At 69.7% G+C, this 26,775-nt stretch overlaps 1 protein-coding gene across 21 annotated transcripts in view; it reads left to right on the top strand.

Moving 5' to 3' along the window:
- The window catches only part of Ncor2 (nuclear receptor corepressor 2), a 137,257-nt gene that overhangs the window by 83,903 nt on the left and 26,579 nt on the right, over window positions 1-26,775 (top strand). For 18 of the 21 annotated variants that reach the window (XM_047562872.1, XM_047562874.1, XM_047562877.1 and 15 more), the window contains exons 15-21: window positions 4,046-4,188; window positions 4,606-4,778; window positions 6,545-6,607; window positions 15,885-16,027; window positions 20,827-20,974; window positions 22,697-22,747; window positions 23,388-24,000. In XM_047562872.1, coding sequence (XP_047418828.1) covers window positions 4,046-4,188; window positions 4,606-4,778; window positions 6,545-6,607; window positions 15,885-16,027; window positions 20,827-20,974; window positions 22,697-22,747; window positions 23,388-24,000 — 1,334 coding nt within the window. The remainder of the gene's footprint in view (window positions 1-4,045; window positions 4,189-4,605; window positions 4,779-6,544; window positions 6,608-15,884; window positions 16,028-20,826; window positions 20,975-22,696; window positions 22,748-23,387; window positions 24,001-26,775) is intronic. The other 3 variants (XM_047562879.1, XM_047562878.1, XM_047562875.1) reach the window with 3 other exon arrangements.

Below are 26,775 nucleotides of genomic sequence, written 5' to 3'. Positions count from 1 at the left end.
GGCCCAGGCTGCAGTGCCCACTGCCAGGGGCTGAAGGAGCAGTTCCTCCAGGCCCCTCCCCGCTCCCGTCCCTGATGGGCCAGAGGGTACGCCCAGCCACTGCCACGTCCTGTCCCCTCGCACGGTGCCGCTGGCAGGGGGACCCGGGGACGAGAATAGCCAGGGCTCAGCGTGAGTAGCAGGCCTTCCGTCTGGCTGGGGGCTGCCGATGCCTCTGTTGTTGGGGTGCGGAACCCGGGCCGCGTGCTCAGCAGGCGCTCTGCCAGGGCGTCCGCGGGCCCAGAGCCGTTTCAAGAACACCTCCTCAAGGTCCCAGAACCCACCGCCCCACCGCTGAACCCCCGGCCCCAGGCTCCCGCCCTGAGCCAGCGAGGCCCTTGGCGAGCACGGTGGGCCGCCAGCTGCCGTGCCTCTGGCTCCCAGGACCCTCCCCGGACGCCCCTCTTATCCTGCGTCACCTGAGCCCTAGACTGGCCCAGAGGCGCCTGTTCTGGAGCCCCTTCCTGTCCTGGCAGGTGGGAGCCTCCACTGTCCTGTCCTGTCAATCCTCCTGGTCAGCTTTGGGAGGGAATGAGCAGCTCATGGTGGCCCTTGGCTTCAGTGGCGAGGGAGGAGCCGCAGTCCGCAGGCCAGGCCCGAGGCTGAGCGCCCGACTGGACGACCCGGCTGAGGACTGCTCTGTGACCTTGGGCCGCTTGCTCGGCCCCTCTGCGCCTTTGTGTTCTCCTATAAAGCGGGTGATACCAGGGCTCTGGGAGGACCGAAGACTCAAAGTGAGCTGAGGAGGCGGCAGCCTCGCCCCGTGTCCGTCGGCCAGGCTGGCTCCTGGTCCCGTTGGCCGGAAGCAGGGTCCTTTGGGGATTTGAACGATGGGCTGGCTGGCTGGCTGTGGATCCTGTGCTGTGGTTTGGGAGGACATTTCCGACAGCCCTGGGCACAGAGCCCACGGTCAGCCTGGCCAATTGCACGACTGGAAAGCAGGCTAGCGCCCGCCGTGAGCGTGGAGTCCCAGGGTCACTTAGGCTGGGCGAGAGGCCTCCTGGGCGTCACCCCCGGCGATGTTGGAGAAGCGCCTCGGCCCCGAGCCCCCAGGTCAGGAGTCTCCCTGAGACCGGGGCTCGCGTGGGGCTGGTGCAGCGGGTTTGAACTGAGCTCTCTTGTCACATAGTGACACGCCCTTTTGCTGGGGACCAGCTTGGGACGCTGGCTGGCAGAGCTAAGCAGGTGCTGCGGGGCCCGGGCGGCCGCCACGCAGAGGGTCTCACCACCCGGCCGTCTAGGGAACAGGCCAGTCCTGGACTGGTCCCAACTCCCAGAGTGGGTGCCCTTGGAATGGCCTGGGAGTTGTCCGAACACGGACGCCCGGGACCCGTGGGCGCTGCTGACGCTCTTGGCACAGGTGTGGCGGGCAGCAGACTGTGCAGACCTCCAGGCCTCTGGAGCCCGAGTCCAGCAGGGCAGGTCTGTGGCCCCTGGGGCGGGGCCTCAGGCCTGGGGGCGGAGCCAGCGAGCCCCCTCAGGCCCCCATGAAGCTGTGAGGGGCCTCCTGCCTTGGGTCCCTCAGGGGCAGGTGGAGCCACCCTGCGGCGGTGGTGGGGGAACTCCAGGCTCCATGACCCACGGTCACTGCCCCCGGGGACACGGCCACTCTCCCCGTCGTCTGCAGCCACAAGATGTGCCCTGCTCAGGGTGCCGGTCTTGCTGAGCCCCTGCCCGTGCTGACCTGGCAGGGAGAAGGCAGTGGCGAGGCCTGGCGCCTGGCAGCCTCCTGAGGGGCGGGCGGAACGAGACTGGGTCCTGGTGCCGAGTGGCACTTCTGGCTGCTCGCGGGACAGCTTTGGGGACACTGGGGCTGGGGGCAGGACACAGGCCCGGGGCTCGCGGGACAGCTTTGGGGACACCGGGGCTGGGGGCAGGACACAGGCCCGGGGCTCGCGGGACAGCTTTGGGGACACCGGGGCTGGGGGCAGGACACAGGCCCGGGGCTCGCGGGACAGCTTTGGGGACACCGGGGCTGGGGGCAGGACACAGGCCCGGGGCTCGCGGGACAGCTTTGGGGACACCGGGGCTGGGGGCAGGACACAGGCCCGGGGCTCGCGGGACAGCTTTGGGGACACCGGGGCTGGGGGCAGGACACAGGCCCGGGGCTCGCGGGACAGCTTTGGGGACACCGGGGCTGGGGGCAGGACACAGGCCCGGGGCTTGCGGGACAGCTTTGGGGACCCCGGGGCTGGGGGCAGGACACAGGCCGGGGTGTGAGCCCCGGCCCTCCCCACGCCTCTGTCCTTTTCTGTGAAACGGGCTGACGAGGAGGAGCCCTGTCAGCCGTGAGCAGCGAGTGGTGTGCCCAGGAGGGCAGGGCGGCCACGGGCAGGCCTGGCAGGGCCAGCGGAGAGAGCAGTCACAGGGATGCCACGGGTCCTGGCCAGGGGTGGCCAGCTGAGACCCAGCCGGGCGGGGGACAGCGGGCCCCTTGCCCTGCCCGCCGGGCCACCACCTCTCCCCACTCTGGGTCCTCCTGCCAGTGCCTCCGAGTGCACAGGGGCAGCCGTCCTGCCCGCCGGCCCGGGCTGTCGGGTGGTGGTCCCGTCAGGCAGGTGCCGGGTGGGCGTGTGAGGCCCTGGCCACGTTACCAGCGAGTCTCAGGACCTGGCAGGGCAGCCGTCCGTACAGAGCACACGGAGGCCGAGGTCAGGACCCCAGCGGGCACCTCCCCGTGGCCCTCCAAGTCGGCCTGCCTGGCCAGCGGGCCGTGGACACCAGCTTGCATCGGGTCCATGGTGAGGCCCTGAGGGGTCAGTGCGCCTCACGAGGCAGGCCCAGGGGACAGCAGCCTGGAGGAGGCCTTGTGGCCACTGCCCCTCCTGGGAGGGACAGAGGGAGAAGCTTCCGGAGGGAGACCGCAGGCTGGGAGGGCAGCGCTCGGCAGGCACAGCTGCGGTGGCCTTGGCGTCACCAGGCCCCCTGTGACGGGATCCAGGGCTGCGGCTGTTGGGTGCAGTGTCCAGGGAGGTCTGACCAGCGGAGGTGAGCCCCCGAGTCGGCCTCGCCGGCTGCCCCGTTCTGGGCCTGCTCACCCGCTCTGCCTGCCTCAGGCGCGTTGGTCAGGGGACACTGTTGGAGCAACCGGCGACTGCTGTCCTGGCTCCCGCCTGCGGTCAGCCGCAGGAGAGGCCCTGCCTGCCGGGCGCCTGGGTGCTGGCTGAAGGACACCTGGTGGCCCGGGAGGAGTTGGTGGCCGGTGGCCACGGGGGTCTGCAGGGGAGGCCCCAGGAGGTTCCGAGTGGGCAGAGCCCCTGCTGGGTGCCCAGCGTCCACCCATGCCCCTGTGCTGCCCCTCCCTGGCGGGAAGAGCAGTGTCCCAGCTCCTGGTTGCAGCCGGATGTGACGGCCCCTCGCTGCCCTTTTCTATTCCACTGGCTCCCGGCGGGGAGGGTGGCCTCAGGTGGCTGAGGGGAGTCGCGTGGGCTTTGGAGAAAGGCGGTGGGGGCACGGACTTCCTGCCTGGGGGGCCCAAGGTGACCGCGGGCCCTGAGGAGGCAGGTTCTCCAGGCCTCTGATCCGCCTGTGGGGTGGGCTGTTCCTGACCCCTGGAGGCCAGCGCAGCAGCCAGACAGAGTGGCCAGGCACCGCGGCTGCCCCTTCCCACAGGCCTGGGGCTCCCTGGCCTCCGGTGGAGGCCTGAGCTTCCTTGGCAGGCCGGGCACCAAGTGTGGCCCGGTCCTGCCAGACGCTGGCCATGGTGCCTCCCCCAGGCGTGGCTGCGTGTGCCCCACTTGGCACCCACGCCAGATGCCCACTGAGAGCCCGGGCTCCTCTGGTTCCCCTCCCGTCCTGCTCAAGGTGGCCGCGCACTCGCCGCGGGAAAGCAGGGCACTGGGAGGTCAGGACCCCCGTGGCGCTGGCGCCTCCCCCGCTCCCTTGGGAGCCCAGGTGTGGGCCTCGTGCCCCCAGCCCCGCTGGCTGTCTCCGCGCCCTCCCCAGCAGCTGGGCCCAGGTGCAGGGAGCACCCGCCTCACGCCCGCCCCCTCCCCCCCGCCGGCAGCAGCAGCAGCAGCAGCAGCAGCAGCAGCAGCAGCAGATGCCTCGGGGCGGCCAGGAGGAGAAGGAGGAGAAGGAGAAGGAGAAGGAGGCGGAGAAGGAGGAGGAGAAGCCCGACCTGGACCAGGACCGGGAGGAGCTGGCCAAGTAAGGCTGCCCAGCCTGCGCACTCAGCCAGGGCCCTGGGAGGGTCCGCCGCGCCCACCATGACCAGGGTGTTTCTCGTGCTCCCGGCTCCTCAGCCCAGGCGTGCGAGGCTGGGCACTGTCCCTCCTGGTGCGTGCCTCTCAGTGCCCCAGTGGACACCGTGCCAGGCCGCAGGTCCTGGGCCCTGCCTGCCTGCTGGCACAACCCAGCGCCCCTCGCTCCTGAGCGCAGGTGGCGTGCTGTGCCTGCCTTGCCCTCCCGTGGGGAGCGGGGGTCCTGGTGGTAGCCGCTGGCCAGCCCCCCACGGTGTCTCCCCTGCACTCCCTTTGGTGAGCCGCCACAGGAAAAGGCGAGGTCTCCAGCTGCCTTGTGGTTCCCTGTTCCCAAGCCACTCCTGTGTCCCCTGCTGGCCTTTAGGGAGAAGACCGAGGATACTTCTGGGGAGGACAACGATGAGAAGGAGGCCGTGGCCTCCAAAGGCCGCAAAACTGCCAACAGCCAGGGCCGCCGCAAAGGCCGCATCACGCGCTCCATGGCCAACGAGGCCAGCCACGAGGAGGCTGCGACCCCTCAACAGAGCGCCGAGCTGGGTGAGCGGGTAGGCGGGGGCAGGGAGGGGGAGGCCCCATGCATGGAATTTTTAATGGCCTGCAGACAGGGGCTTATTCCTGGTGGTTGGAGTTCAAGTCCCAGTGATAGCCACTGCACTTGCTGTGTGACCTGGGGCGACTTCCTAAACCTCTCTGTGCCTCAGTGTCCTCCATACACAGAGGAATCACCGTGGCTGCCTGTCTCCCTGGGGTGAGAGGACAAGAGGAGCGATACGTGGGAAGGGCACAGAGCCTGCTGGGTGTGGGAGCTTGGGTGTCCACTGTCTGACCTGAGTCGGGACGTGGTGGGTAGCAGTCCAGCGGGCTCAAACTCCATGGTGGCTACCTCAGTTCTGGCCTCGTGCGGCCGCACGTCCACAGCAGCAGTGGAAAAGGGAGAAGCAGCCGCCCCTTTCGGGAGGACCTGGGCTTGACCGTCCACACCCCGCCCTCTGCCTGGCAGGCCTCTGGGCCCCTGCCTCCACCTCCTGGGCCTTGGTTTCTCCTCCCGCCCAGGAAGAGCTCGTCCTCACTGCCCACAAAAGGCAGCGGGCGCAGGCACAGGCTGCCGTTCCCAAGTCCAGCCACAGGGGCAGCAGATGTGTGTCTGTCCTGCTCCATCTGGTGTTTGGCTGGCCCTGTGGGGACCAGGCGCAGCCCGGCCTCTGTCCCAGGGCTCCTTCCCCGGGCGGGCGGATGCAGGCAGGCTTCACTTCCGGACTCCACCTGGTCTGCACTGCCAGGGCTCTCGTGCGGTCCCGGGAAGGGTGGCCGGGACCGACCTTTCCCCGGGCAGCTCGGGGCTCAGCCTGGGTGAAGTCGCAGAGGTGGTTGGCATCTGAGCTCAACCACGCCAGCCGTAGGTGGTTGCCAGCTGCCCCTTGGTGGTGGCGTACGGAGGCCTGTGGCGGAGGCTCACCAACACTTGGTCTCTGGACAGTCCTCCCCATGCCCGGGCCCCCCACAGGCAGGCAGCTGGGCCACGGCAGCAGGGCCGGGAGGCCGCGGTGGCCTCTGCAGCTCGAGGTCTCTCGTGTTTCCTGCCTGCAGGCCTGGCCTCCGCTCCGCCAGCCCTTGGGCAAGGCTCTGTTCCAGGTGCTGAGTCTGCGGGGCAAGCTGAGGGGATGGGCTGGTCTCACGTCCCAGGAAGGCAGGGGGAGGCTCAGAAACGGGCCATGACAGAAGCAGCCACCTCTGCCACAGCCCAAGGCCAGCAGGTCCCTTCTCAGTGACGCCAGGGGCCCAGTCTTGTCCTGGGACAGCCAGGGAGAGTGTATCCCCCTCCGGGACAGGAGTCCTGGAGCTGGGGTGGGTCTGCAGGGACCTAGGATCATCTGCGGGCACTTGCAAAGTCCCGGCTGGTGAGGCTCGGGCCTCCTGAGGCGGGACCTGGGAGCTGCCCCCCAAGGCCCACCTGTCCCCCCTGCCTCATGCCATCCCCAGGGCCTCCCGGTTCCAGCAGAGTGCGGGCAGGGACGGCCGGCACAGCCCGGGCCGCTTCAGCTTCCCTGTCTCTGAAGGGGGTGGTTGCCGTCCTCCCAGCCTGGCGGGCTGAGTGGAGGCTGCGAGTGGAGGCCCGTGGCTCTGCTCAGTGCAGTGCCTGCCTGGCGTACAGCCCGAGAGTCGGGCACCACCGGGGGCACCAGCTGGAGAGGGGCAGCCTCTCTGTGAGGGTCGGAGAAGCAAGGTGACCATCGAGGCCCCTGCCCTCAGCAGGCGGGGAGGGCCTCCCCGGCGCCTGCCGACGGCCTCTCCTTCCTCCGCAGCTTCCCTGGAGATGAACGAGAGCTCTCGCTGGACCGAGGAGGAGATGGAGACGGCCAAGAAAGGTGGGCCCGGCGCCTGGCGCCCGCGCGGGAGGCTCTTCCAGGGTGGAGGCTGGGGCCGGCCCTGCTGTCCGAGCCTGTCCTCTCCGGAGGCTGGCTCTGGTTGGCCCTCTGGTGACGTCGGGACCCAGCCGGAGCACATGCCCAGCTGTGCCGCCTCTGCTGCTCTCTGTGGCCAGCACCGTTGTCCTGTGGACGGGGCGGCAAACCTGGGCACCTCCAGGGCAGGTCAGAGCTTGCAGGTGGCCACCAGGGTCATGGGTCAGTGACGCTCACAGGCTCCAGCCCCTGTGCAGCGCTCAGAAGACCCCTCCTGGGCTGGTGGGACTCTGGACCTCTGTCCTGGGTTAGCACGTCCCTGATCCGGGGGCAGTTCTGGAGAGGACAGGGACGGGTGGAGCAGAGGCCCACGTCGAGGGGCTGGGACCGCGTTCGGCATTGCGGGGGTGCAGGCAGAAGCCACCCCAGCTGCTGGCGACCTTGTGGCGGGCGGGGGGCAGAGCCAGGCTGCCCAGCACCTCCAGGACCCAGTGCCCGCAAGTCGGGCTGGGATGGCGGGTGACTCGCGTCCCTGGGGCTGAGCCCTCACTCCTAGGCCTGCTGGCTCCACTCGGCCTTGACTGGCCTGTCTGAGCAGGACGGGTGTCCTGGTGTAGGTGTCCTGGTGTGCGTGTCCTGGTGTAGGTGTCCTGGTGTCCAGGTGTAGGTGTCCTGGTGTCCAGGTGTGCGTGTCCTGGTGTAGGTGTCCTGGTGTCCAGGTGTGGGTGTCCTGGTGTCCAGGTGTAGGTGTCCTAGTGTCCAGGCGTGGGTGTCTGGTGTTCAGGCGTGGGTGTCCTGGTGTCCAGGTGTGGGTGTCCAGGTGTAGGTGTCCTGGGGTCCAGGTGTAGGTATCCTGGTGTCCAGGCATAGGTGTCTTGGTGTCCAGGCGTGGGTGTGTGGGTGTCCTGGTGTCCAGGTGTGGGTGTCCTGGTGTCCAGGTGTGGGTGTCCTGGTGTAGGTGTCCTGGTATCCAGGCGTGGGTGTCCTGGTGTCCAGGCGTGGGTGTCCTGGTGTCCAGGTGTGTGTGTCCAGGCGTAGGTGTCCTGGTGTCCAGGTGTGGGTGTCCTGGTGTCCAGGTGTCCTGGTGTCCAGGTGTGGGTGTCTTGGTGTCCAGGTGTGTGTGTTCAGGTGTGGGTGTCCTGCTGTCCAGGCGTGGGTGTCCTGGTGTCCAGGCATGGGTGTCCTGGCGTCCAGGTTTGGGTGTCCTGGCGTCCAGGTGTGGGTGTCCTGGTGTCCGAGTGGGAGGGGTCTCCAGGTCCGGGGAGGGCTCACTGTCCTCAGCCCCCACACGTGGGGCCCGTGCTGGCCGCGGCTCCTCCGGGCTCATGGGGTGCTGAGGTGGGTGCCCCCGCTGCCCAGTTTGCGTGGTGGTGGTCATTTGCCTTGCTGGCTGGGAGGTGGGTCCTGTGCCAGCCCCTGCCCCCACTTCACAGGAACCCCGGGCAGAGGCCAAGGATGGCGCGGAGCCCCCAGCTGCACGTGGGCCCAGCGGCCCAGCTTCCGGCTCTTGTCCCCCAGGCTCTGCCTGCCGGGCTTCTCTCTCAGGAGCTGCCAGGTGGTGGCCGCAGCGCAGTAGGCGGCTTGGGGCGGGCAGGTGTCTGAGAGTGACCTGGGTGCGGCTGCCGGCCGTCCTCACCTGCCACCTTGGCATGGGTGCCGAGGGGCCTGGAGCTGGGGCCTGGATCTCAGGACGGCCCAATGGTGGCCGTGGAGCTGAGGACCCTGCACAGCCCGCACCCTCTGGGACCTCTGCCCCTCCCCTCGGGCTGCCCTCTGGGCACAAGCCCCTCTTCCCCGAGCGCGGCCTCCTCCAGAGCCCCCAGGCCCAGGTGGCTTGGAGAGACCCTGACCCCTGACTCTGCCCTGGTCCCCTTAAGGCCGAGGTTCTGCTCAGGGTCCCAGCGGGGCTGCTGACTGGGCACCGGCTCGGTCTCCACGCCCTCTGTCCCCTCCGTCGCTTCCTGTGCGTTCTCAGGCTCGTGAAGTGGCGTGAGCTTCCTCCCACTTACCGCACGGTGGCTGGAGGGAGAGCCGGCAGTGGCCTTGGGCCCGCCTCCCGCCCGGTTCCAGAGCTCTCTCCAGACGGAAGTCCCGCACCCATTAGCAGCTCGCCCGGCCCCAGCGCATCGCCCGGCACCACTAATGCACTCTGGGCCCCAGGGGCCTGCCGTTCCGGAGCCCCCGCAAGCAGCTGCGCTCCGGGCGTGTCTGGAGCCCCGAGCTCACCGCCTGGCTTCCTGTGGCCGCGCCCCCATCGCGGGGTGGCTCCCTGCTGGCTGGTGGCACCTGTGCTCGGGCCCCCGTGAAGTGGCACCACTTTCTGAGCACAGGGGCCACCTGGCACCACCGCTTGTTGGCTCTGGGACCCGGGGTGCACCTGCTGGGGTCCGCACTCGGACGTCCCTCCGCCTCTCTGGTCCTGCGTGCCGTCCCTGTTGCCCACATGCCAGGAGGTGGGCACCTCGCTTCTGGAAGGGCAGATCTGAAGGCGGGGGGCGGCTAGGACAGGTGCCCCGGGGTCTCAAGGTTGGGTCTGCAGCCCAGCAGAGCTCATCCCGGGTCCTGCCCTGGAGAGGCAGCGGCGCCCTGGGGTCCCTGTGCGCGGGGCTCTGCTCAGGGCGTTGACCACAGCGCAGGCGTGCCCAGCCGCGGCTGGACGGTCCCCGTGCTGGGTGCTGCTGATGGCCCTGTGCTCGGGCAGGGGCGGGGCATGCTGGCAGCCGATCCTCCACAGCCCGCAGGTGCGGAGGCTGCCTGGCAGGAGCGGGGCCCCAGGCGATGGCATCCGCCCATCCTTCTCCCATTGTGGGGCAAGGGCACGGGGGTCAGAGCCAGTCCCCAGGACCCCGGGACCTTAGAGCAGGCTGAAGCACCTAGAAAGATTTCTGAAGCCTGGGCTAGAAGGACGAGCTGCACAGGATCGTAGCCCTAGAGAAAAACCAGGTCTCAGCCTCCAGACTTCCCAGCTGTGTGACCACAGTCAAGCTAGCCAACCTCTCTGTGTCTTTGTTCCTTCTTCTTGGCCATGGAAGTTCATGGCTACGGGAATCTACTCTTGCGCTGTCCTGGAGGCCAGAAGTCCAACCTGGAGCGTCAGCAGGGCTGCCTCCTGCTGGAGCTCCAGAGAGGCTGGCCTCGCCTCCTCCCCCCGGTGGTGACCGGCCGCCTTTGCCGTTCCTCGTGCCTCTGACCTCACATGGCGCCCGTGTCGCAGGTCAGCTTTCCCCGTGGACGGGCCCCCTGGCAGAGCTCCACTTGCCTCCTCACTGGCAGAGACTCCGCTCCAAAGCCCCCTCACTCACCAGTGCTGGGTGGGCAGACGGGTCAGCGTCGGCCCAGCAGGCTCTGGTGCCACTCAGCGCCCCGGAGCCCGTGTCCTGGGCTGGGCCCCTCTCAGGGCCACCTCGGTTTCCCCGTGGTCCAGTGCAGAGCCGGGGCGCTGCCTGCAGGGCGTCCTGGGGTGACAGCCGAAGGACCACGGTCCTTCGCACACAGCAGGCGCTCACTGGTGGCGCCCACCATTCTGACCCGGTCAGGGACCCCACCGCGGGCGGGCTGGGACGAGGGACCTGCCAAGCAGGTGTCCGGGGCAGCGGAGGCATCACGGCCAGGGAGGCTCCCTGAGGCAGGGCCGGAGCCGAGTGGCTCTTCCCGTGCCAGGGGTTCCAGGAGGCCCTGCTTCCTGACTGCAGCCCCCAGGCGGCAGGTGTGAGCTGCTGTCGCGCAGCGGGGACGGGCTGGGCTGGGCTGGAGCAGGGCCGGCACGAGGCTTGGGTGAGTCGGCCCAGCCAAGGAGAGGGAAGGCGGCTCAGCAGAGGCCTGGCGTGTGCCAAGGCCCTGTGGCAGGAGCCGTGTGCTCCAGCGAGCAGTCGAAACCTGAGAAGGCGTGAGGCGGAGGTAGAGGCCCCGGGGGAGCCCGGCTGTCAGTACAGGAACATGGGCCCCTGGGGCCACAGGGTCCCTGGCGTGTGCAGCGGGGCTGCCTGCCCCGGGCCCACGGGGTGGGAATCGAGTCTTTGCAGGAAGCTGCCTCCCCAGGAACTGGGCAGCCTGGCTGCCTGCCCTGGGCCAGCGCCGGGCTGGGCGGGAAGAGCTGGCTGGCGCTGCCGGGAGGCAGGGCCCTCTTCCCCTGGGGGAGGCCAGCCTGGCCTGGCTCCGAGCTTGACCTGGCCCTTCCTCCCGTCCCCCGCCCATCTCTGGGGGCAGAGAGCCCGTCATGGAGGGGTGGGGGCGCCCCACATGCCACCCCAGGGCAGGGACAGGCCCCGGCCTCCGGGCCCAGCTCCTCCCTGACCTCCAGGCAGGAGGGGAGGATGAGTCCAGGCAGCCCTGGGTGCGAGGCCTGCCCCAGCCTCCTCGCTCCGTCCCTGCGTGACCGCCTGGGTACGTGGCCGGGCAGCCGAGGCTTGCGCTGGTGGTGTGCCCTGGGCTCGCACGCGGGGCCTGACGTGCCCAGGTTCACACACCAGGCCGGCCAGCACGCTGGGCAGTGACCCAGCCCGGTGCGGGCAGGGCTGGACACCGAGGCTCCGGAGGGACGGTGCCACACCCCGGGGCTGGCAGCGGTGGGGGCTGTCCCACCTGCAGGCCAGAGTGGCCCCCGGGGAGCCCGTCTGCCCCGGCCAAACCGGGGGCTCCCTGGCGAGCTGGTTCTGAAGGAGGAGGAAGTCGGGGCCCTGCAGCCTGCCCGGGCCAGCGGTCAGCACCCAGATCCAGGCGGGCATGCTGGGAAGGGCCGGGGCTGTGCCTGCTTGTGCGGGCCTGCCCTGTGGCGAGGTGCCCGGGACCCCGCCACGCTGCGCCCAGCCACCCGTCCTTGGAAGGGCAGGTGGGGTGCTCCCCTGGCGGTGGGCGAGGGGCGGCACGAAGGCGTGCCCGGGAGGCTTCCTCGCGTTTTAACTCGTGTGTCCTTCACGGCGTCCTGGGAGAGGACGGCCTCTGGCGGTTCAGATAGGACCACGGAGCCCAAGAGTGTGGCCAGGTCTCAGGCAGACCAGAGGGTGGGGCAGGCGAGGTGTGGACCTCGGTGGAAGTCGTGGCTGACGTCCAGGTGGCAGGGCTGGCAGAGTAGGGGGCTGGGCAAGCTGGCCCTCCGGTGACCGCGTCCCTGGGAGCCCACTCAGGGTGGCCAGCACCTGGGCTTTCTGTCCCCTTTGGTAACGCTGGGGGGGGAGAAGCACTTGTGGGGTGCGGGGAGGCGCCCTCTGCTGGCCCTGGCTGCTTCCTGCGGGGGCCTGTTGTGGGGAGAGCCCTGCCTTTAGGGTCTGTGCTGGTTTCCAGGGGAAGCAGCTGGGACCCTCCTGGGACACGGGAGGGCGGGGGGCGGTTCCAGGCAGGACCGCGGAGGCCTGGCTGGCCCAGGCGTGGGAGGAACCCGGCAGGCGCATCGCCCCCCGGGGCTGCCACACGGGCGAGGACGCTGGTCACAGGCTGGGATGGGCGAGGGATGTCCCCGCGAGCCCAGCCCCCACCATGTACCTGGCAGAGGTGCCCCTCAGCACGCCGCCTCCGGCTCCCCTTCTCCACGGCAGCCCGTGACTCAGACCTCCTGCTGGACTTCCCGTCTCGGTCAATTTCACTTCCTAGTTCTTGACTCTTCAAAATGAAACTCCTTACTTAGAAATTAGAAGTGGGGTCGGGGAATCCAGACCGCAGGGCTGCTGGCAGGCGCAGCCCGGCCACCGTGCGGGTTAGTGTGCGGGGCCTCCCGCCTCCTGGGCCCTTCTAGTCTAACCATAGCTCTCCTCCCCTGGGGAGGGCAGAGGGGCCCCTGGGGTGCCCGGGGTCTCTGCCCAGTGCCTCCTGCATGCCCCACGCACGCAGGGCGGAGCAGCCTGGAGCAGGGGACAGAAGAGCCTGTTGCGGGGGGACAGATGCCACCGAGATCGTAAAACTAGGGGAGGCTCCGGGAGCTTCCCTGAGGAGGGGGCCCTGGAGCCAGGACCAGGGGACGGCCGTGCCTGAGAATGTGAGGCCCGGGCAGCTGGTGGAGCAGGAGCCGGGCGGGGCTGGAGGCCTCCGGCCAGCCTCCCAAGCTTCAGGTCCTCCTGGGAAGAGTTTCAGCCCAGGGGCGACATGAGTGGCACCTTGGGATGGTGGCCTTCGAAGGCCAGCCCTCCCCCATGCCGCGTGGACTGTGCGGCTCAGTGGGACGGGCCTTCTTCCCAGCAGGGCTGGGGTTGGCAGGTCGCTGAGGAGTCCTGGACTCGCCTGACCTGGGTTGCACTCCGAGGTCCAGCTGGGTCCAGCTGGGGACATTCCAGCAGGTGTTCTGGGGCATAGCCGAGGCGTCGTCCAGCTGACCCAAGGAAGAGGCAGCTGTGGCCCCAGACCCCTGGGCAGCAGGACCCGCTGGGGACCCTTGGGGACCCTGTACCTTCCCTACCCCAAAGGTTGGAGGCTCCTCAACCCCAAACTTGCTCCCGGGATGCAGAGCCAGCCCTGCCCACCCATAGCCCCCTAGGAGGGCCGGCTGGCCCAGCAGCAGGGCAGGTGGGGCAGACAGCAGGTGGATCTGGCGTGGGGGTGGCAGCGGAAGAAGCTGTGTGCTCCGTCTGCGGGGTGGAGGGCCGCCTCTGTTCCTACCGCGCTGACGCTGCGCGGATGGGGAGAGGGAGGGAGCCGTGCCAAGTGGGCCCGCCCCTCTTGGACCTGGACCTCTGCCACGCGCCCCCGCCCGCGCGCTCGCCAGCCTTGTCTGGAGGTCACATTCAGTCCTGACGGCTCGCCAGGTCGCGGCAGGAGCAGAGGGAGCGGGCGGCCGGCAGCCTGGGGTCGCGGCTCCGTGGGGCCCGGGGCTGCAGGTCTTGTCCAGCCGGGGGTCTGGGGACTGCTGGCCGGCCTCCCTGCTGTGTCCTCCCGGGCACATGGCGCCTGGAGGAGCAGGACGCTGCCCCCTGGTGATGTCTGGCACGGGGGCGCCCCACACGCACCAGTGACGGCACCTCCCCCCCCCCGCGGAGAAGGGCACTGGGCCCGCAGCCCGGGGGACGGGACGGCGGCAGCGGCAGCTCCTCAGGAGCCCTGGGCGGCCGCACCGCCCCCGCCCTCCAGCCACCTCCGCCCGCCCACCCTCCCTCCCGCCTGGCCGCGGAGGCTGAGCCGCGAGGAGGCAGAGCAGCCAGAAGCCCGCTGCGCGCACCGCGGCCGCCAGCTCCCAGCCCCCTGCTCCCCGCTCCGCTCCCTGGAGCATCCTCCCGGCCGGATGTTTCCGGAAAACTTGGCCGAGGGGGAGACGCGGATAAGAGGATGTGAGTGAGTGGCCCCGGGCAGGGTGGGAGGGGGCTGCGGGTGCTGGTGGCAGGGACCTTGACGTGGCTGTCAGGAGATCGCAGCCGGGCAGCTGGGGCGGCAGGAGGACAGGGCCCCCCTCCCCCGGAGCCCCTGCCCTGCCTTTCACGCCCAGCGGGGGCCCCCTGGAAGGAGGGGCCGGGCGGTCTGCCTGGGAGGGTGACCTCCGACGTCCCCAGGTGCACGGGGCTGGAGGCTGGCGGGCGGGCTCTGCTCCGAGTCTCAGGGAGTCTCAGGCGCTGCTCCCTGCGCTTGCCATCAGCCTGGGGGTCCCCGGGCGGAGCCTGTGCCCCCAGAGGTCCCTGCCAGCCCTTCCCAGGGCAGCACAGGCCCTGAGGTCCAGGCAGGGCTGCAGGCTCTGCGCGCCCCGTGAGCTGGGGTTCAGCAGGCGGCCCCTGCTCCCCGTGCGGGGCGAGAGCTCTCCCAGCACCTCCTTGTTTATTTATGGAGTTTGGAAATGTCAGCCTCCCTGGCGGCCACCCCACCCCTCCTGTCCCCTGCAGGCCCAGATGGGAGACCTGCCCCCGCCCTGGGGTTCCGGGCGGGATCCTCCTTGGCCTGGCCTGTTTGCCGGACTCGGCTCCGGCTGGGGAAATATAAATAAACGCACGTCCTGTGCGCCAGGTTCTGGAGCTGCAGCTGCTGCTGGCGCGGGCAGAGGGAAAGGTCAGGGGCCGATTACACTTGATCCCACGCCCCGGCCCCTCCCCTGCCCGTCCTTGAGGAACCCTGAGGAGCTGGTGTGCAGCCACGTGGCTCCCGTGGCTGCAGGCAAGCAGGTGGCCCATCCAGTGCCTCCCCAGGCGGGCCCAGCGGCCAGCAGGGCAGGAAGCAGGGCTCACCCATGCCACCCCTTCTGTGCCCCGAGCTCGGGTGGGTGGCCGGACCCCAGCTTCCCTCTCCTGGGGGCGGGAAATTCGGCCCCAGGCTGGACAGGAAGGATGGGACCCAGCCAGTCTCTGCAGGGCCTTGCCACCTCAGGGCCGCTGGCCCCTGAGGGGTGGCCCCTTGGTGTATGTGCCCGTCTCGTGGGAGCTCTGTCGGGCGCGTGCCCCTACCGCTGGGTCCTGAGGGTGAGTGGGTGGGGGCTGCCTGCCCTGCCCCTCCCGAGCAGGCCGTGACCCACATGCAGCTGGATTCAGTTTGAGGAAAGTGGCCTAAAACTTGCTTAGGGGACATCTTTTGTCAGAGCCATGACCAGTGCAGCTCTAGGGCTGGACACCCCGCTTCCCAGCAGCAGGACGCAGCCTTGGGGCCTCTGCCCCCTTGGGCACCATCTTGTCCAGCCCTAGAAGGTGCCGTGTTAGCTCCAGGGCTGCCTGGGCCCTGGGGGTCACTCTGCTGGAGGGGACGGGAGCAGGAGCGGGTGGCTGCCCTCTGCCGCACGGCCTCTGGGTGCAGTCCGCGGTCCACCCAGGTGGAGATTTATGACCTTCCGGACAGGAGGGGCAGCGACAGCCAGGCCCAGGCTGGGGACGGGAGACTTCTGGGGCCTGGTGGGCCTGGGATTTTCTCCACGCCGGTGGTCTGAGGCTAAGAGCCCTGGGCAGTGGGTGCCTGTGGGCAGATCCCCTGCCCGATGCTGAACCAGGCCGGGTGGGCCTCGTGGCCTGCGTGGCCCTCTGGGTGGCCCCTTAACCCGGGTCCATCTTAGCCTCCACCCTCCCATTCCTGCTCGCCGACGGTGTGGCCGGAAAGCAGCCCTGCCTCCCGAGGCCTCCCGGGCAGCTGCGAGGAGTGTCAGGCCGGGTCATGCTGCCCGGCTCCGCCTGCCGGGCCGGGGCGGCGGTAGCAGGGCAGCCTGGGCTCTATCCTGCAGGGCGGCCCTCGTGTCCTGAAGGGGGCCCAGCCCTGGGCACCCCACTGTCCCTGCTCCTCGAGCCCAGGCTGTTCCCAGGCCCCAGCCTCCAGCCCGGTGGCCTGCAGCCCTCACCCGCGCCTCTGCCCACAGGTCTCCTGGAGCATGGCCGGAACTGGTCGGCCATCGCCCGGATGGTGGGCTCCAAGACCGTGTCCCAGTGTAAGAACTTCTACTTCAACTACAAGAAGCGGCAGAACCTGGACGAGATCCTGCAGCAGCACAAGCTGAAGATGGTGAGCTGCCCGGGAGGGCCGGGAGGCCGCTCGCCGCGTCTGCGCTGACTCAACCGGGAGTCGCGGCCTCAGCACCCTGGAATGAAGGCCCGGGAGCCGGCCGGCGAGCCCGCCCTCCTGACCTCTCCATCCAGTGCCCCGTGGGAGGCAGCAGGGCCCAGCAGGGCAGGAGGCCCGTGTTCCCGCCCGGGGCAGTGCTCAGATGGCCTCCCAGGGCCAGGCTGCCTCCACAGCTGTTGCTGGAGTTGAGGACCATTCAGGAGGCCACGGCGCCTGCTCCTCCTCCGCCCGCTCCCTCCCTCTGGCCTCTGTCTTCTTGGACATGTGTGATGAGCATCTTCACCGTTTTAGAGCTGGGGAAGAGGCTCAGCCAGGCCCAGGCCCGCTGGCAACGGAATGGGGCGTGAGCCCCAGCTGAGACGCGCTTTCATCCCCAGGCTGCGCGTTTGCCTGCGACCGTACAGGCTAGAGAGGGTCCCCTCCACCCTGGCTCTCTTCCTTGCCCCATTTGGCTGGGTTTGAAGTTGTGCCACATGTTCTGGGCAGCTGGTGTGCTGAATGTAACTGCTGAGGCCCAGAGAGGGTGAGCAGATCACACAGCACTCGGTGGCCAGTCAGGGGTATCCTCACCCATCACAACTGTCCCGAAGCCCCACACGGAGCTTGAGGGCACCTGTCCCAGCCCTCCTGAGGGGGTTCTTCGGGAACCACGGGTGCTGCTGGCTCCAGGCCAAGGGGAAGTGGTCCCACGTCCCCGGCACTTCCACTCAGGCGGGGCTCCAGGCAGGGCCTGTGTGTTGCCCCGCGAGTGGGCTTCAGGCAGGCCCTGGTCTCCTGCGTCCTCTGAGACTGCAGGGCAGCCTGAGGGCGTGGAACCCCGGCTGAGTGGGGAGAGGGGGGGTCCTGGGCAGTGTGTTCACCAGGGTCAGGAGTCAGCGATGGTCAGCATAGGACCAGCCCAGGGGAGAGGGTGGCCTTGAGCCCTCCTGGGACAGCATCCCTCTGCCCGCCCGCCTCCTGCCCCGCTCCCTGGCTCTCGCCGTCTGCCCTCCCCGCGTCTCTGCTGCACTGCTGCTGCCCACCCCTCCTCTGGGCTTGTGAACTGGCCACGGGGCTGCTGCCCGCCCGGCCCCGCCTTCCAGGTTTGCCCAGGGGCCCCTTCACCCCAGGGCCCGCTGGACCTGGCGACCTGGGGTCCAGGGAAGCGGCTGTGCAGGGGAAGCATTGGGGGTGGGCGGTCACGCAGGCCGCCCCGCATGACCTGGGCACGGCTCCTGCCCACCGCGCCTCGGTCTCCTCTGAGGGGGGATCCGCAGCCTTGGGGCTCACGGAGGAAGGACCGGGCGCGGCCGGGGAGGTGCTCAGGTCCCTGCCGGCTCCTGCCCCTCGGGCCTGGTGTTGTGGGCAGCAGCGGCCCCAAGGCTCCGGGAGGACCGCTGGCAGGACCTCTGGGCCCGGAACACCTGGACTTTGTGGCCCCCGCCAAGTGACGGGTCCCCTCTGCCCAGCTTGTGCACTGTGCCGGGGAGAGAGCGGCGCCCGCCTCCCGGGGCCGTCAGAGGAGCTTGGCGTGGGGCCTGGGGTGCTGGGGGCAGCCTCCACGTGGCCCGCGCTGGGCCGTGGCGGGTCCAGGGGGTGTGCACGTGGCTCCGGCGTCCCTCAGTGGCCTCCCGCGTCCCGCAGATAGGGCTCTGGGGCTGGAGGGGTACAGGCCCCCCGGGCCTCAGGTTCCCGCTGAGAGGCGGGTGAGGAGCGGACCCCAGAGCGGCCGTGAGGAGAGGCGGGTTCCACGCGAAGGCCGGGCTTGGAGGTCGGCGCCGCCCACGCCCGAACTCCCCCGAGGGCCTGCTGTATACCACGGAGGCACTGCCACGTCTCCTGAGCCGGGTCCTGGGGTAGGGGGTGAGGTGGGGACCCCAGAGCCCGCGCAGCCCTGGGCTCCATCTCGACTGGCTGCAGCCTGAGTGTCCCTGGTCCCCCATGTCCCTGAGCTCAGCCACCTCTGCCGCCTTCCCCAGGGAAGAGGGCAGGTCCTGGGGGTCCTGAGGCTGCCAGCCCAGCCGGTCTTGGAGCCCAGGAGCCTCGTCAGCCTCAGCCAGTGGGGAGGAGGAGGCCAGCAGAGGGTCGGCAGGTCCCTCCCGTCTCGCACCAGCCTGGCCTGGATGTGGCCACTGCAGCTGGGAGGCGGGGTGTGTCCCAGGGTCACGTAACGTGGGCTCCATGTCCTGGTGAGGGCCCCCTCCCCTCCTCACGGCCTCTTCTCCCATCTGGGTCCAGGCCCTGCGGCTCAGCCTCCGTGACTCCTGGTCCCTGTCCGTCTTGGTCCCGGCCTGCCTGGCCTCACCTTGGCTTTCTCGGTCATCACGCGTCCAAGGCTGCACAGACAAGCTCCAGCAGAGGTTGGGGCTCCTCGGCCTGGGAGCTGTGTGGTCTTGGGCAGGTGTCTTTGCTTCTCTGAGCCAGCATCCCCGTCTGTCAGGCTCACGCCGGGCGGAGCTGGTGCAGCTTGCGTGGCGGGTTCCGGGCGCGGTTCCTGGTGTGGTGGGAATAGGGCTGAAAACAGGCTGACGCCGGTCCTTGAGGAGCACCAGCCGAGGAGAGGACACCGTGTGCTCTCAGGGCCTCGGGGAGGCCTCTGGAGGACGCGTGCTGGGTGGAGGGGGGCGAGAGCCCCGTGGCCGTCGGGGAGGGTGTCCAGGCCGAGGAACGGCGGTGCCCCGCCCTCAGCTGGCGTCCAGCAGGCCTGGGAGGCCTTTCAGAGAGGCAGGCAGGCGCGTGACTGGGTGCTGGGGCCCGGGGGTCTGAAGCGGGCGAGCAGCGCTGGCCTGGGGAGCACCCAGCACCTGCAGCCTGTCTGCACACAGTGGGCGCCTCGCCCAACCTCCACTCAGGCTGCTGCGGCGCTGCACACGGCACCCACGCTGCCCGGCCCAGCCTCCTGACCCTCGGCTGTCCATCACCCGCCTGCGGCCGGGCCTCAGGGACCCCTAGCGAGGGTCTTGCGTCTCCGGGACAGTGTGCCGGCTGGGCGAAGTGTTCTGCCAGCCCGTGGGGTGCCTGTGCCCGACACTGCCCGGGCAGCGGCCGCCCACTGCGCCAGCCCAGCGCTCGCCCAAGTCTGTCTGCTGGAGACAGACCAGGGAGGAAGGGGCCCCAGCTGCCCACAGCCCACGCGCCACGACCCGCTCGTGCCAGGCCCTCCCGAGGGCTGGGTGGGCAGGCAGCGGCCAGGCCGTGGCCTGTGCAGGCAGCAGAGCTGGGCATCCCCGTCATGGGGCTGCGGCCAAGCGCCAGTGACGGCCACCCCGACTCAGGGGCAGGACTCAGCCCTGTTCCTCTGGCTCTCGCGGCCGCCACTCCAGGGGACCTGCTTCACTCAGGAGGGGGACAAGGTGGCAAGGGATCCCACTCTGGCTGCAGGGACGTCTGGAGCGTGGCCCCTGCTCCCGAGTTCTGCCTCCAGCTGGCCGGGCGCTGGCCAGGCCCGGGGCCCCAGGGGCAGTTAGTTCCCTAGACTCCTAAGAGCCTCCAGCTGTGTGGCCTGACCTGAGGGAATCCGGGCCTCTGCTGGTCGGGACGGCCGGGCCTGCACCTGGGCCTCCTCCACCGTGGCCTCCGTCCATCTCGTAGGACATCGGTCACGTTGGGCTCAGGGCCACCACGCAGTCCGTCACCCTGACTGATCGTGTCCGCAGAGACCCCCTTCCAAATAGAGGCCCGCTTCAAGGTCCCGCTGGACTCGATTTTGGGACACTAGTAACCCAGTGCGGGCCTCACCAGCTGTCGGTAGCTCTGGGCGTTTCGTAGCTTCCGTCCTCTTTCTTGGAGACCCAGAGGGCTCAGGCTGTGTCCCTCTGTCACCGCAGGCTGCAGTAGGCATCCTGTTAGGACAGTTCACTCCCAGGGAGTCCCTGGCCTCCGGGTCCCAGCACCCTCTGCCTGCACACACGCCCATAGCTGCTGACCACCCTGAAGCCGAGGCGTGGCGAGCTGTGGGCAGGCGCTTCCTGGGCCCTCCTGGCTTGGTGTGGGGAGCCGTCCCTCCAGGGGAGGAACACGGGCGGGGCTGTCCCCAAGCAGTTTAGTGACTCCCCACGCCTGGAGGGCCGGGACCTGGCTCTGTGTGGGTGGGTCGTGGCGTGCGCAGCAGAGGCTTCGTCTTGCGAGCACTTTCTTCTGCTCCTCCGTCGGGCCCACTTATGGACCCCAGGACCTTTGTGTGCACCTCCAGGCCAGTCTCCCAGATCCATAGCCGGCCATTCCCTCTCCACTCACCTCGATTCCCGTGCGACTCCCTGCAGAATCCCTCCCTGACCATCCTCTCCACTGGGACCCTCGGCCCTGTGCCCTCTGGACCCAGCTGACCCTTTCGTGGCTGCGCCAGCACCTGAGTCTTCCGGGGCTTGCATGATGCTTCCAACAGCCAGCCTGAGGGCAGCCACCTTATCTCTCAGTCCCTGCAGCAGGCTGGGGGCTTTGGGTGCCAGGTCCTTGGCTCCACGCTGGCCTCCCCGAACCCCTGACTGATGGAGCCCACAGTTCTCCTGGGGAGTCGGGCCGGGGCCTTCCTGGGTCCTCAGCCACGCAGGGCGCAGCCGGGGCTGTGCCCAGGGCGTATCGAGGACAAGTGGAAGAATAAAGCCCCGGGTAAAAATAGCCACTGGCATGTGTGGCCACTGAGTGGAAAGGGGCAGGTGCCCAGCTCCTGTCCCTCGCAGCTGCAGCCAGGCCTCGGGCATGGGGAGTCCCCGGGCGGACAGCCCTGGCCGTGGCCCTGACCCTGCTGTCCGGTGCCCCAGGAGAAGGAGAGGAATGCCCGGAGGAAGAAGAAGAAAGCCCCGGCCGCGGCCAGTGAGGAGACGGCCTTCCCGCCCGTGGTGGAGGACGAGGAGATGGAGGCCTCGGGCGCCAGTGGGAACGAGGAGGAGATGGCAGAGGAGGCCGAAGGTGAGGCTGGGCCCGGGAAGGGGCCTCCTCCTCCAGGGCCGCGGCCGGTGGGTGGCGGGCAGGAGGGCCCTGCTCGGACCAGCGTGGGGCCCGTACCAGCGCCTGTCCTGGAGGAGGCCGGGGTGTGGTCTGGGCGGGGGCGAGGCAGAGGTGACGGCGTGGACCGCGGCGGCTTCGCGTGCTCCGGTGGGTTTGGCCAGGAGAGCGTCACACCACCCCGATGGCAGAGGGCCCGTGAGGCTCGCCCCCACTCCTGGCCTGACACCTGGCTCCGCCCGCCAGCTGGGCCCCTCGGCCCAGGCCAGAGCCCCCTGCCAGCCCTCGGGCCCTGCTCAGGGGACCCGGGCTCCACCCGCCCGGGGAGGCACGGTGCCAGCCAGGCGGCACGCAGACCCCGGCTCGGCCTGTCATCCCCAGCGGAGCCCAGCTCCCAGGCTGGAGGTCAGGTCCTGGGGCTGAGTAGTCCCGGGTCGGGTGGGTCAGGGACAGGTTCTGACCGCCTGGCCTGCTCCGGGTCTCCAGCCTCGAGGGAGGCCAGGGCTGCCACTCCACTCCCTCTCTCGGGGCCTGGGTCTGTGGCCAGGAGGAGGAGAGGGAGGGCTGGCCCCCTCCCGAGTCCTGCCCACTGTCCACGGTGGCCGGCCAGGCTGGGGGGAGCGAACCGTACCACCAGGGAGCGGGTGGGAGCCGGGGTCCGGTCTGCCAGAGTCGAGGCTCCTCTGACACCTCGGGGTCCCCACGGACAGCAGTCCCGGGAGCCTGATCAGCCTGGCACCCAGGTGGTGGCAGCCGAGGAAGGAGCTGGGTGGGGCTGAGGTTGCCCACAGAACCTTCCAGAAGACCCAGCCGCCCGTGGCGCTGTGCAGCCCCTGGTGGGATGGGGGATGCTCGGCCAGGCCCTCTCCCAGGACTCTGGTGGCCCTGGTGCCACGGCGCACGGGGGTGTCTTGTCCCAGGTGGGGATGAGGAGGCGCGGAGGCCGTCCTCAGCAGAGCGGCCCCTGGGCCTTGCTGGAGGTGCCTTCTCAGCCCCACCCGGCAGCTGCTGGACCCCATCCACAGCCCTCAGACGGCCTCAGAGCAGGAGGGACAGAGTTGAGAGGGTTGGCCACTTGTCCGTGGGACCTGAGTCGGCCTTCCTGTGGAAGGGGGTCACCAGGCAGGACAGGAAGTCCAGTGGTCAGGGACACGTGCAGCCAGGTCCAGCACTCCTGTGCCCTGCTGGGTGGCCTTGGCTACTCGACCAGCCTCTGTACCGAGAGCGCTGACTCTCCTGACCTTGGAATAGGCTTCCAGTGGGGCTCAGGATGGTCCCGGGCACGTGCCTGAGTTCCTCCCCCGGTGTCTTTTCTGGAAGGGCCTGTCCTGCTCTGGCCCTGAGAGGCTGAGGGATAGCAGGGCCAGCAGGTGAAGGGAGCCTGGGTCTTGGCTGCAGCAGCCCCTGCCGGCCGTCTCTGCAGGCCGCACCCTGGGGTTCTGGAGCTGGACGCAGGAAGGGCTCCAGAGAGCCTGAACCGTGCTGCCTGTCCTGTGTGGCATCACCAGTTGGCCGGGGACAGGCGCTGGACCTGCCCTGTGGGCTGCTGGAGACCAGCAACCTGGGGAGGGCACACAGGTCGAAGGTGAGGGTGTGGGGAGGGTGTTGCAGCCAGTGGAGCTGCTGGGGTGCCCAGTGCCCGCCGCCAGCTGCCCCCGCTTCTGACTCTCCTCTCGCTCCCTCCAGCTGTGCCCGCCTCTGGCAGTGAGGTGTCCCGAGGGGAATGCAGCGGCCCAGGTAGGGATGTGGCTGGCCCGCGGGGGCGGGCGGGCAGCGGGAGCCTGTGGTCACTGCCCTCTACCAGAGGCCCCTCTGGCAGGCGCTGCCCTGCCACCCCTGAGCCCCCTCCTGTGCCGCGTCTGCCCTGCTGTCCCTGGCCTGCTCCTGCCACAGCCTGTCCGGCTGGGGCTTGCCCGGGGACCCTGCCTGCCTTGGCCCCGGACTCTCAGGTGTCCGCGTTTTACAGAGAAGGGGGCTGTCGAGACCCAAGGGGCATCGAGGCTCCCGAGCCAGGCTGGAGCCCAGGCCTCGCCCTGCTCTGCACACGGGGGGGTGTCCCCTGGCCTCCTGGTGCACATCACCACTGGTGACCGTGGGACTCAGCAGGCACTTCCCTGCACTGTCCCTCGCTGGCTTGTCCACCTGTGAGGCAGGCACCTGTGAGGGTCCCCGTGGGTGACAGTGAGCGGGCTGGGCTCGGGAGAGCCTGAGACCCTGCAGAACCAGGGCCTGCGCCCACGGCCGCCTCGCCTGGCTTGGCATGGGGAGCAGGAGTGGGCTTGGCGGGCTGCGGTGACGGTCGGCATGGTCACCTGGGGGGCAGGCCGGGCAGGGCCCGCACCCCAGGCCCCTCCGCTCACCCTGCCCTTCTGCACAGCCGCCGTCACCAACGGCTCCGACACAGAGAGCGTCCCCTCTCCACGCGCCGAGGCTGCCAAGGACCTGGGGCAGAACGGGCCCCAAGCCCCACCTGCCCTGGGTGCCGAGGGGACGCCCACCGAGCCACCCACCCCTCCACCTGAGGACGCCCCGGCCCCCGCCCAGCCCGCCCCAGCCGTGGACGCCAGTGGCCCCCCCACGCCCCCACCAGCTCCCTCGTCACCCACTGCACCCCCTCCTGTGGCCCCCGAGGAGGAGAAGGAGGAGGAGACCACCGCGGCACCCCCAGCGGAGGACGGAGAGGAAGAGAAGCCCCCTGCAGCTGAGGAGCCCGAGGGGGATGCGGGGAAGATGGAAGAGTCTGGGTCGGTGCCTGAGGAGCCCGTCCAGGCTGACCGAAAGGAGGAGGCCGAGGAGGAAGACCCGGACAAGGCCCGGGGTGCAGAGGCCAGCACGGAGGCTGTGCCCGCGGGGCCACTCAAGGCGGAGAAGAAGGAGGGCGGGGGCGGCAGAGCCCCTGCCAGGGCCTCGGGCGCCCCCCAGGACAGCGACTCCAGCGCCACGTGCAGCGCAGACGAGGCAGACGAGCCTGAGGGAGGAGACAAGCACCGGTGAGTAGGAGCCATGGGCAGCTGTGGGGGGAGAGCATGTCGGGCACAAGCGTTGGCTTCCCCCCGCTGGCACCAGAGAGCGCCTGGGACATGGCGGCTTGAAGCAGCAGAAACATCCTCTTGGCTCTGAGGTCCACATCCAGGCCCTGGCAGGACCGGCCCCTCTGATGGCTCGGCCGGAGGAGCCGCCTGCTGGCCTGTGCTGGTGGCTGCCTGCAGCCTGACCTGCCGCTCCTGGCTCTGCCCTTGGCCTGCATTGGGCCTGGCTCCTCTGGCTGTCCAGGGTCTTAAGGGCCCAGAGCCGGCCCACTGAGCATGCCCAACCTTGACCTTCTGGTTTCCTGACGATCAGGGGCACAGACACCCGGGAGGACCTGAGCATCAGGGGACCCCTCTGCCCTGTTTGTGGTGGCAGTTGCGGGCGGCGGGTGTCGAGGTGGCCGCCTGTCTCGTGCAGGGTACAGTGGGGACTCCCGTGCCCGGGAGCCCTCTGACTGGGGTCAGACGGGGCGGTCTGGAGCTGGCGTCCCAGGCTGGTGGTGGGCGCCGCGTCGGGGCAGCCAGGTCACGGAAGGCACGGTCCAGGAGCGCCAGCCCACTCCTCCCACCAGCCCCGGCTCTGGGCTCGGCAGGCCAAGGGCCCTCGAGGGCAACTGGACCCCGCTCCTTCCTGTCTCGCTGCCCTCTGCGCGTGGCCACCCTCCCTGGCCTGGCAGGTGCTGACCCTCAAGGCCAGTGCAGAGCCGCGCCGTCCACCCGCCTGCGTCAGGACTCCAGGGAACGGTCCCAGCGAGGCAGGCGGGTCCTCCTGTTGTGACTGCAGGCAGTGCGGCTGTTCTCTGCCCCGGAGTCTCGGGAAGTTCCGGGCCGAGCGAGGGAGGAAACGCTGACCTTCAGCTCGGCGGGCTTTTCCACCGCCGTGATTCACCCTGGGCGTGTCCGGGGCCTGGGCAGTTTGGCCCGGAGGTCCTCCCGGGACTCGGGGGCCCCTTCGTTCCTCAACAGGAGGTGGCCCATGCTGTCCTCCGCCTCTGTGCCTGGGTCCCTGGGGCCTCCACAGACAGGACCCTCTTGCTCATGGGGCCCCATGGTCTGCTGTAGCCCTCAGCTGGGCGCAGACCTGGCGGGTTCCTGAGGGCACCAAGTCCCTAAGCCCCTGCCCCCGGCGCAACCTGGAAAACAGTGCTCACGGCCGTGCTTGCCAGGGGCAGCTGCCGGCCTGTCCAGGGAGCGGTGAGGCCACGGCCCCCGCCCTGCCCTGCTGTCGAGCTCGGAGCCTTGGGAACGCGCTCCGCCGGGCGGGAGGGCGCTGGGCTGCAGGCAGCCTGCTGATGGGCGGCTCCTGGAGGCCGTGTGGGCACCCGAGGCTGAAGGCGGGGGTGGCGTCCCTGGGCCTGTGCTGTCACCCACCCCCGTCCTCGGACAGCCCCAGGGACGCGGCCTTCCCTGCTGCAGTGGATCTGGCAGCCGTCCACCTTCCTGCCTGATGTCCAGCGTTCAGCCCCAGGGAGTCAGGACACCTGGCTGGTCACACCCTGTGTGACCGGACTAGTCCCCGCCTGGGGCCTGCCTTGCCCTCTCGGCGAGTGGGTCTGGACTTGGGCCAGCCTGTGGCCTCTTCCTGGCTGGCAGCCCGCCATCCCTCCTCCGCCAGCCGTGACCGCGCAGGCCAGGCGGGCGCCGGCGGACGCAGGCGAGATGCGTCAGAGCAGGCCCTCCAGGGCCTCCCAGGAAGAGCCGGCTGCTGGGCCCGCGCGACCCCAGGTCCTGGAGACCCGCCCACACCCTCACTCCCGCCGGCGGCCGGCCTGGTGAGCTCTGCACCTGGACGGTTGCACCACCATCGCCCGGCCCAGTGACTCGAGAGAAAGGTCCTCCTCTGTGTCCCCGTCTGCCGTTGTCCTGCTGGACAACCTGGGTGGCGGCTCCGGCAGCAGGGCCGCGCTGCCCGCCCTCCTCAGCCCGCTTCCTGGAGCGGGGCCTGGCGGCTCCCTGGCAGGCTGGGAAGGCCCCGTCCTCGGTTTCCCGTCTGCACGTGGGCAGGCTGCCCTCCTGGGCGCTCACTGCTGGCCCGTCTGAGTCAGTGACCACAGCTGCCTGCCGGGCAGCACAAGGGGCTGCGTGCAGCTCCAGCATCTGGGCCCAGAACCCAAAGAGTCGTGGCAGCAGTGCAGGGCCTGGACACCACAGCGGTCACCCGCAAGTGGCAGCGCGAGGAAGCGAGGTCATTGTAGAGGACACGGTGGGGGAGATGGGGCCCTCAGGAGGGCCTCTCCCAAGGGCTGACCTTGCAGGTGGCCAGAGTCCTTAGTGTGAGGGAAGGCCAGTGGGCAGGAGGGATGACCACGCAGAGGCCCTGTGGCTGACGAGCTTGCATTCAGTGGACAGCAAGGAGCACGGGGCAGCGGGTGGGAGTGCAGGGAGGACGCGGAGCACAGGAGTCGGAAGCTAGGGACTGACCTCGGGCTGCGGGGCAGTGGCACCGCTCACTGCTCCTCATCAGTGCGTCTGACCCTTGCCCCCTGGCCTCCATTGTGGCCTCCTTGGGCATCGGGTCTCCTGTCCAGCAGTCCTCTCCTGTGGCACGCTCGGCCCCAGGAAATTTGCAGGGACCCTCCGCTGCAGGGCCGGGCTGGTGGGCCGCACCTGCTGGCCACGTGCTCCATGCCAGCCCAGAGCCCTGGCCCCACCCAGCCTCCAGGGAGGAGGTTAAAAGCACCATCTTCCCTGGGAGAAAAGGAGAGCAGAGAAGGAGCCAGCGGGAGGTGGGGAGGC

The sequence above is a fragment of the Sciurus carolinensis genome, chromosome 8 (assembly GCF_902686445.1).
Source record: "Sciurus carolinensis chromosome 8, mSciCar1.2, whole genome shotgun sequence".
Taxonomy (NCBI): Eukaryota; Metazoa; Chordata; class Mammalia; order Rodentia; family Sciuridae; genus Sciurus; species Sciurus carolinensis.
This window is presented reverse-complemented; position numbering and strand designations above follow the sequence as displayed.